At 45.8% G+C, this 10,204-nt stretch overlaps 2 protein-coding genes across 2 annotated transcripts; one reads left to right on the forward strand and one right to left on the reverse strand.

The window, feature by feature from the left end:
* Positions 1 to 602: 602 nt before the first annotated feature.
* On the forward strand, positions 603 to 2,105 carry M431DRAFT_146014 (hypothetical protein; the record flags this gene model as incomplete). The annotated part of the gene is made up of 5 exons (XM_024912725.1): positions 603 to 788; positions 855 to 959; positions 1,029 to 1,119; positions 1,186 to 1,566; positions 1,627 to 2,105. The coding sequence occupies 5 exons, from the start codon at positions 603 to 605 to the stop codon at positions 2,016 to 2,018; spliced, it is 1,155 nt and encodes a 384-aa protein (XP_024772812.1). The 3' UTR covers positions 2,019 to 2,105.
* Positions 2,106 to 4,292: 2,187 nt separating this feature from the next.
* M431DRAFT_556193 (hypothetical protein) lies at positions 4,293 to 5,787 on the reverse strand (the record flags this gene model as incomplete). The annotated part of the gene is made up of 7 exons (XM_024921440.1): positions 4,293 to 4,640; positions 4,707 to 4,740; positions 4,795 to 4,884; positions 4,942 to 5,098; positions 5,169 to 5,446; positions 5,501 to 5,566; positions 5,624 to 5,787. The coding sequence occupies 7 exons, from the start codon at positions 5,785 to 5,787 to the stop codon at positions 4,293 to 4,295; spliced, it is 1,137 nt and encodes a 378-aa protein (XP_024772813.1).
* Positions 5,788 to 10,204: the final 4,417 nt, after the last annotated feature.

Genomic DNA, 10,204 nt, shown 5'->3' on the forward strand with positions numbered 1-10,204 from the left:
CGCTGGCAATCGAATTCTTACAGGTCATATCATGCGGAAAGACGGATGTTCAAGTGCCTGCGCCTACGTTCTCTCTTGGGAATGATTGTCAGAACTACGCCTGCAAGGGTCCCTGGACCAATGGAAATTTAAGCGCATGGAGGAAACGGGTCCTTCAGATACACGTGCGATACATGGCTATGGGGGAAATGTCAAAGGTGAACAAGGTAGACAGTTGTCAATTCTTCAGGGACCAAATTTAGCTTGTCTCCGATATCTGCAGTTCGCTACTAAAAGCGGGTGGCGAGTCTAGCTATTGGGGCTGCCTTAGCTGCTGTGAAGACGCATGTACGCCTCACGGACTTGTAACATATTGGCAGGCCTTCAAGGATTGAATCCATGCAAGGAACAGAAAGATTTTCCCTTCTCTCCTCCGTACTGTTACGGGGTACCTTGTCGTTGTCGTATGAGCATTCCTGTTTCGGCACAGGGAGTTGGTCGACTGCGGCTTCGCCGTTGCTATGACCATCATATATAGCTAACAATGCCGTCCCAAGATACCGGAATCATGCGTTGTTTGGGCGATTCTCAAAGTGTGCTTCGGGCTCCATCAAGACTCCGAAATGGCGACCTCCGCACCTGTAGACATGACACTGTTGCCGGATGAGAAGTACGAGATTGCTGTCTCGTATGGTACCATCATTGGCACAGGTGTCTTTGCAATTATTGTTTGCAGTACGAAACTTTACATTCGCAAGTTTATGTTGAACTCTTTTGGTATTGATGACTGGGCATGCTTGGTTGGACTGGTGAGTTGATTCAGCTCAATTATGGTATACGTGCGTCCCTCATCCTAACATATTATTTGCGACTAGATATTCGTTACGACATTCAACGGGATTGGATTGGCAGTGGTATACTATGGCGCTGGAAAACATATTCAACATGTCACGGCAGACGAACTTAAGCACTGGTTCATGGTATGTCGTCTGGTATCCCTTCCATCTCGCCACAGGCAAGAGGTAGCTAACCGCCGTTTGATCAACCAGCTATACTACGTTTGCATTTGTCTTTACTTATCGATATCCTTTGCCGTCAAATCGAGTATTCTTCTCTTTCTTCGAAGAGTCTTCCCTGTCCGTAAGTTTTACTTCAAGGCACAGACTTTCCAGATCTTGGCGCATTAACATTGTGCCTTTCCCACAGCATACGTTCAATACACCACTATGGGACTTCTGATCTTCTTTACGCTGTTTACTATTTCCGGAACTTTCCTCGCTGCGTTCCAATGCAATCCGCCCAAGTACACATATGACATCGTCTTTCTCATGTCTCCCGATCGCGCCAAGTTCTGCTTCCCAGCAATGACGTCTTACGCCATTTTCATGTATCAGGCAGTTCTCATCTTCTGCTGCGATATTATCATGTTCTTATTGCCGTTCCCTGCTCTGATGAGCGTGCAGCTGAACAGCAGGAAAAGTCTTGCGCTGTTGGCGGTCTTTGGAAGCGGCGTTGTCGCCTGTATCGCCCCGGCAATCAGATTCAAGAGCTTGAACTTTTACAAAACTGGAAGCACCGATACCACTTGTATGTTTGTCTCTTACTTCCACCAAAGATTTAGACCCAGCTAATCAGATTCCATCACAGTTGAGGGTGCATCTTCTTTGTACTGGATGGCCATTGAGTATAACATGGGTTTAGTCGCCGGATCCCTTCCAGCACTTCGTCCGCTCTTCCAACGTCTCGGCATGTTCGGTAGCAGCGCAGATCCTGCTTCCAGCGGCCAGAACCAATTCACGCCTTCGTACCAACTCGAAGATCAGAATAGCAAGCAATGGGGAACTGGAAGACGAACACAAGGAAGCAAAAACAGGTTCCAAGGTGACAGTGTACTGGACCAAACCGTCATGGACAGAGATGATTCTTCACGGGATAGCGAGGAAGCACGGATTGTGAAGACTGAGGTCTTTACGGTGACTAGCGAAGCTCGAGAAGGAGATTCACGAGGCAACCAGCAGGCCTGGCGCCAGTTCGATTAAACCAGCGTCTCAAACTTGGTACTACTATCGATGTTGATACCCTGTTTGTAATGTCTTAAAAAATGGAAATACGATGGGATATATCTGGTCATTTTCGGTATTGTTGGATGTTTGCAGTTTAATGTACCAACCAGCTCTAAAGCCTGGATGCGGAGCTACACGGGCGGTAATTTTGGCTTCTTTTTACACTACTATAGATCAAAAAGGCAATGTTATCTTTGTTTAATAAGACGGCAAGATGCGATACCCGAGATGTGGAAATATTGAGAGAGAGACCTTGTTAAACTTTAATAAATCTGCTCCAAGCCCTCGCGTGGATATATTGTGCTACTTTATCGGATTATCACAACTGGGCAGAGATCTCGTTGGCTTGGCAGCTTGCTAGGAGTTTCCAACATCCAAAGTTACAGACAACAATTAATGAGACCGCATTATTGGACAAACTGTATACATCTCTTCATGATTGATCCAAAATCTCACTCAGTTCTAGCAGCCAAGAGCGTTTAAGGCAGCTTTCTTTCGGTACGTAAAATAAGGCGGCGCCATGTGGCTTGCGCTACGAAATTAAGACGCCGTTGCCGTTTAGCCGTCGGTATGTTCCTGTCTTAGCAATCGCCAAATCGTTTGACTTGCCAACAATTCTTCTACCTCCATATAGAAATAGTTTACCGGTTCATTTCTTCTACAACGACAGAGATGTTGCCGTACTTTCGTCAACTAAACGAAGACAGGTCAACTGTACCAGGAACAACGAGGTCGATCTGCGTGACTGCCCGGGTATGTGCTCCTTAACGAGCGGCAGTTATAGCCCCTTGCCCAAACCGTTGAAAGCCTACTACTGCTAAAACGTAGTAGCTCATCACGGAGCGCACCCATGTATCGGAGACATTACAGGGCAATATAGGCAAGCAGACCAGGCCCAACTCCTGCATGCTGCTTCTTTTGGTCCAGTAATCTACTTTTCAGGAGGCTCTGGAAGACATTGGAACACAGCCACCTGCAGATCCCTATGAAAGGGAGTGTCAAGGAAGACTTATTGCTGCTGGCATTCTCAGATCTTATGCTCGTGCCTCGGACATTGTTCACAGGAGAAGTGGTTTACCGTTGAAGAAAAAGGCCTGAGAAACATCTGATATTTGCGGGCAAAACAGCCCGCTGTAATCACCGAGACTCAGTGCTGACAGGCGGGAACTGGGATTTTACCGAGTCAGATTCGTAAACGGAAGTGGGTAGAACAGAGTCAGCGTGGGGTCCATTAGCTCTTTAACAGGCAAGGAACCTTTTTGCTTGCATGTCTGGCCGGGTTCGGACACTGGCCGGGGTTATGGGCAATACCGGAGTAGAAACTCAGGCAATGGGTGTTTTGAGATCCCTGGTGGCCTTGGGGAAAGCATATGCTCGTAGATTACTTGTCGATCATTGCGATGATTAACCAACAGCCTTATATCGCTTGGTGTTATAATCCCCATGTGTTAGTAGTTGATCAATTGGGAGTGGTCAACGCGACCAGCGAGCCCTCGGTCGTGGTGGGAAGAAGTTTGGTAGCTGCACTTCCACGGCTGTAGAGCTAGCCTGAATCTCACTGAACTCATCCTAGAGAGTCAATTATTGCATGTTATACATTTTAGCACCCCACAGCCCTTCATCTTGAGACTTGAAGACTCCAAACTCATGTTGAGGAAGCCTCGGAGCCGAGCATAGTATAGTCAGCCGAGCAACCTCCCCGTAGCCCAGATATTGAGCCACAATATCCTTACTGTTGAAATGTATTTTCAATATGTTCAATTGGCTTAATTCTTTACCAGACTCTAGTCGGGAAGAGGGCCATTATATATACTATTTACTACTAATCGCTTGTATCGTCTTGTACAGTTACCTTCATGATTACTGCCTCTTTTCAGCACTTACATTGACTGCAACTCTGAATAAGATGCAGATGCTGTTACGACCGCCATTTCTCATGTCAAAGCAGGCTTTCAAAACGGCAATGCAGAAATGGTCGTGTACAGGGTAGCAGGATAGTAACAGAACCTTGTAGATGATCAAAAGTTTTCGAGTATATAAGGCTGTTGGAAGATTACAACTCTTGACACAATTATACGATATATGGGACAGAGGAATCGAAATCAAACCCAACGAAGAATAAGAGGTCCGATTGTGCTTCGTTCTAAAATGGATCCAACATCTATATCAAATAAACCCTAAATCGCCAAATACCGCTATGAAACTCCTTCTAAAATGCCATACACATGTTGAAGAACACAAAACATTCATCTAAGCCTCAACTGCAGCCAATTTCTGACTCTGCGGATTTTCAAAAACAAGGGGCACCAATGCCGAGCCGTCAGCCTGTAAATGCTTGGTGACGCCATATCGCTCTGATGACAACATCCAGTCAAGCAATCCCGTTGTAATAGTCTGGCAGTTCTCGATGTACTTCTGGATATCTTCTGATAGCTTCGTGTCGGGGGATGCAAGCGCTTTGAGAACCTGGAAGGCCTCTTCGAAGGTGCTCACCGAAGTCTGAAATATGTGCATGAATTCTTGGGTGACTGTGCTGATATCGTCTGTTCCGCTAGCATAGGCTATGACGGGAATTATGTTTTGGATGACGCCGCTTCGCTAATGAGAAATATTCGTTAGATGCCCGTTGTTCATTGCCATCTTGAGGCCAGAGTATGTACTTACCAGTTCTTTTTGGCAGGAGTAGATATCGTTGATCCTTTTTTAAATTAGCATACAATCTACATTCCCATTCGTCGGTGCTATCTCTTACATCATGCAAAGTCTGGTAATTTCTTTCCAAATCACCTTCATGGGGGCGGATTCCACAATCTCATCTGGCAAGGACACATTCCTGGTGAACCTGATATACGTTAGTATATACCAGCTCAACAACCCAACAAAGAAAACGAGTACTTACTCGCAGATAGCAATCCCGGGGGTGATGCCTGATGTGCCAAAGCGCATCATTGTAAACTCTTCTTGTGTAGGGATAGAATCATCCCCTTGTTGGATATGCTCAACTAAGCAGCAGTTCACATAATGTTCAATTTCGTTATATAATCGCTGTTTCCTTGCTATACGTTTCTCATCAGTATGCATTGAAGCTAAAATTCAGCAAATTGCGATGTAAGAGTGAATACGAACTGTGATTCCATGCCGCAGTTAACGGTTTAGCCACATGATCAAACATGGTCATGCTGGGTAGAGGCTGGGTCGAGGCTGCTTTTTGGTGCGAATCATCCAGTTCCAGCTGGAGTTTGATGTGATCCAGTGATTGTTCGCAAAATATCCGAGCTAAGTCTGCGTTTGAGATGATGCCAGTATCGTCTTCTCCATGGTCAATAATATCGTCCCATGTGAATACCCAGACAAAAAACGCTGCCGAGGCTTTCAGTTCTTCCCATTCTGAATAAGGGAAGCAACTACCCGAGGGTGGTTAGTTGAATTCAAGGAACGTTGATGCGAACACTTTTTACCAAGCTGCGAGATAACCAAAATCACAACGCTTGACACCAGCGCGTTTTCTTCTATCATGAATGTTCCTATACTTGTCAGCAAAAATAATTTTCTACAGAGTAAAATAAGCATGATATACTAACTCGTCGATAAGTCTATCTACCCATTGTCGAATCTCATGCATATACTTGTTGACACCCTTGGGGAATTTCGCCAAGGGGACTTTCAGGTTGGGAATGGGAAGAGTGCTACCACTCAACATAGAGGCGAGCTCATTAGCTCCAAGGTCGTATCTGCTGGGCGCCATGTTTTATTTGTCTGATTGAAACTTGTCATTTGGTTTGAATAAGTCCTTGCTAGTGGGAATGCCATGGTTATTTTATATGGCATTGAGTCTGGAGGCAGCCATGACGATTTCCCGAGTTCATCATAGATCTCGGCATGTATTCAATAGGGACTAATGATTGACAATAAGAACAATAATACTAAGGCTACCTATCAGAGCTCATGCACAGGTTTCACGATTCTATTTGGTCCTGGCCAGTGCTTCGGCGTGGGCCGCATTCACGGACGTGCCCACAAAAACAGATCGATGGGATATGACCCATCGTGATGGTACATCAGTAAAGATGTCATTCACATTCCGGATCAGATGACGTTAATCACTTTTTATTGGATATAAGATAGCAAACCTGTGTGGCAGCCTTGCGGGAGAGAAGCTGAGCATATCCGAAAAGAGAGTAAATTTCGGACGCTGCAGCATTTGCTAGCGGTGAGATCCACAACTCCCTACGGCTATCGTGTGGGTTCGATGGAGATGTTTTCGAGACTATGCATCCGTAGCTCTGTTGATTGGGTTGCAACATAATAGGCTATCTGTTGGACGATACGGCGGAGCATCACTGCCACTACCAATAGTTGACTGTGCGAAGCGAAGCATTTTTGCATAGCTTGAGGGCTATCGCAAATGCATGATCTGTAGCCTCGGTGTATCCGACAGCAAGGCACACACCAATGACGCTATTCGGAGCCTTTTGCCCGACCAGATTGTGTTGCAATTCTGTGCAGGGTCTTGTCTAGATGCCAGATTAACGTGCCAATCACACCTTGTAACGTAAGACAAAGCCCTACCTTAGCCTGATGTGTAGCATTCGAGGGACTCAGCTCGCCACGCTGCATACAGTACTCTGATATTCAGCTTTGCACGGGCACGGCTGTGCAGTGGGGATGTAAGCGCTGTGAAAAGCTGGCAAACACCCGTAGCGATTTTCAGTTTTGATTCGCGCGACATGACGATATCGAAGACATGCTGTCGGTCATTCTTCAGCGCCGAGAGATATCTCTGCGTATCTTACAATGCGTAAGCCGCGTCATCTTTGACTCATTTTTATAAAGATAATATCTTTCAGATACCAAGCATGGTCTTTACTGTTCCATAGGTGTTGGTGCAGTGCTAGAATGTGAAGCGGCTGGTATCCTTTGCGAATAAATGTACCCGATGATCTAGCAAGCAAAGCACTAAAGCATAGATCTCCCGCCGGTTAAAAGTGGGAGCATAATACCTATTGAAGATGATCTCCAGGGAGGGAGAGACGGCCCCATATGAACGGTCCGCTGTTGAGGGAGCCGACATGGTGGAAAAGATTAAAATGTGGCACCCAGTCAGATGCCTTGCTCGGTAATAAAGTGAGACATTGAGGCCAAGAGATCGCCATTGGGATAAAGCATATTTTAACAGATTGAAGTCTAGACACATCGGATACCCAGTCAAGGCGAATACGTAATGCTGTGAAAGCAAGATTGAAGGAGTGGTGGTGATAGGTAGCCTGCAATAGGGAACCATCCGCCGTCTTACCAGCAGAATCACACAGGCTCAAACTAATATGATGTTCAGCACATGGGTTCTTCATTGATACGGCTTGTAAGACCAAACTTATAATGCAAGAATGGCATCAATGTAGTGTTGATGGATCTTGGAGGTTAAGACTTACTTGCGATTCGACAGATACCTCACGTGCGCATCTCAAGCCTTGCGCCTTGCATCACGAAGATAAATAACTGGCCACACTACCCAATCAGTTATTTTTCATTGGACATGATGCAAAATGACGTGCATAATCGTGGTTAATGCCCCATCATGTGCAAAGGGCAAGGCTAGGTTAAATACTTGGTTACATCTACTTGAGGGTTAATTACAAGTTGCATGTACTCTGGTGCTGCTAGATCCTTATCAACGTTCAAGAGACAGGGGAGACACAACTACTGACCGAATACGTGAATAATCTTCAATAGATATGTGATTGAAACCCGAATTCTACCTACGATGCATGGGCACGGCTCGTAATGAGATGGAGGGCGAAAATGAACTCCGTCGGCGACAATGATGATGCTCTATTATGACTGTTTACGTCAACACATTTAAAGTATCGAGTCATCTTACTGTCTGGCGAGAATACAATTGCACTTGTACTGCGGTGATCATCGCATACTTGAGGCATTTGGGCTTTTGTGGCATGAAGATATTGCTCCATGTGGTTTTATAGATGCTGTACCTAGACAGATAGTAGGAATATAATAAACAAGCCCCCATTGAACAAGTCTATAAGCTTCTCGACATCTAATATGGGGAAATGAGCGGAATACTGTTCCTGGAGGCTTATAGACTGGACAGAAACTTTTTCTAGGGGCCTCTCACATACAGGTTAGATGGTGTAAGGCCTTGGCACATGCGTCGTCAATACGATCCAGATCGGGAATGAGAGGAGTCTTGGTTTCGTCTGATCCTTCATCAGGCCATTTATTTCACCTTAAATTCTTCTGCCTCAATCATTCGAATAGACTTTTGAACTTGGTGGCCGGCCATGATGCATCATGATGGGTATACCTCTCCAGATCCAGGTGGAAGTAGGATGGTCGCTGCTCGTATTAAACGAGACTCTCGCCGGATCGTCACTCATCTCGTCGGACGGCGTGAGGGAAATCCTGTCTTGAGGGCCTTGAGGCACACAGTTTGGGACTTCTCTCGCGGGTTGGTGAGGATGGTCTCGTCAAGCCTTGCCAGTGCTTGACACTTCTTTGACAGTTGTCGGTTGTCTTTCGACTCTGGTCAGTTTGTTGGATAGCTCTTTCATCTCCGCCGCATAAGCTTTCCACATTTTGACCAGTCTCTCGAAAATTCTCCAGGAAATATTGAGACGCAACCAGTCAGACTCGTCGCCGTCGAGGCTGGCCGGCGTTTTTGTCGGTAGCTCGAAAGTTCCGTGTATGATGGCAAAAATCGGATTCTACTACAACAATGCTGAGTCGTCATCTTGTCTTTATTGTTTGAACTGATAATATTTTGTCACGATCCGCTGAGATAGACACCTGGGCAGATGTGCAAGTACATGTAGGTACCTACGTACATGCACGACGCGAGTCCTGATATCGACATGGTATCGATACCTGATACCACTCCTTCCTGTTCGGCATGCCCATCTTTTGTTGGCTTTTTTTCCCCTGAAAACTTTCTTTCTTTTCTTCTTCTCCAAGTCCCACGCCACGTCTGTTTTGTAAGTATCCCGAATCACTCCCTTAATCTCTGCTCATGGAGCAATTGGTAAGATTTAGAAGCCATGCAATACTGACTTTGGTTTGCAGTACCAAATTTCTAGTGCGTCTTCCGTGCACTACGCCGATCCACCTACACCGAACGTCTAATCTGGTGCTGCGACCATATAAATACCAGCCATTCGTAAGTCCCCATCAAGGGATATTCCAGAGTAATCCAACATGAGCTAACGATGTCTGATGCTAGCTCCTCAAGATGCCTGTACGTATGAACATCTACCATGTTGCCTCCAATCCGATACGTCCAATCAAGAATCCAGCTGACATTGATTCTCCTAGGCCAACAAGAACAACGTAAGTTGACCATAATTGCCGAGTTTCTGACATCCGCTCAACGCTGTCTTTTACCGTTTGAAGGGAGGTGAGAGCTGATATGATTATAGGACGCCAACCAGCAGCAGGGCCCCCGGGGCCAGAAGGTGAGTCTCATATTGATCTCTGCGACCACCTCTTTTCTCAATTGGAAAATGACGATGTTGCTAACCAATTGTTTCAGCGCGGTAATGAAGAGGTACGACATGACTCTTTGAAGCACTGACAACAGCTTACTAACAATCGAGTCAGCCCGCACCGGCCCAGCAGCCGGCAACGACGACGTTAGTATGCCCGATTTTCATGATGGGTCATTACTAATTCAGCGTCTCGGTAACATCACAGGATTTGGACGCCAAAGCAGAGGTAAGCATCTCATCATGGTGGGCAAAGAAAAAATACTGACGATTTCAGGCCTTGTTCGAACAATGCGTGAGTATATTCATAGATATGGGCAACTTAGATTACTGACAAGGTTTGTCTAAATAGGGAAAGAAAGATGAGGAAGTGGCCAAGAACGCCGAGGAGAACTTGGGGGAGGAAAGCCGCACATCTTGGTGGTAGAATATATTAAGCAATGAATACAAATGTTTGGGGAGCATCACACTGAAGTAGCGACAGTAGAAGAAAGTAGCGACAGTAGAAGAAAGTAACGGATAGTAGAAGCAAGTAAAGGATAGTAGAAGAAAGCAGCGATAGTAGAAGAAAGTAGCTGTAGTAGATGCCGAGGCCTTTAATAAACCACCTACAGTCGCTAGAGTGCTGGATAGCCAACTTGGGGTGCTGGCTAACAAATGCCGTGG

This window comes from Trichoderma harzianum (assembly GCF_003025095.1).
Source record: "Trichoderma harzianum CBS 226.95 unplaced genomic scaffold M431scaffold_8, whole genome shotgun sequence".
Taxonomy (NCBI): Eukaryota; Fungi; Ascomycota; class Sordariomycetes; order Hypocreales; family Hypocreaceae; genus Trichoderma; species Trichoderma harzianum.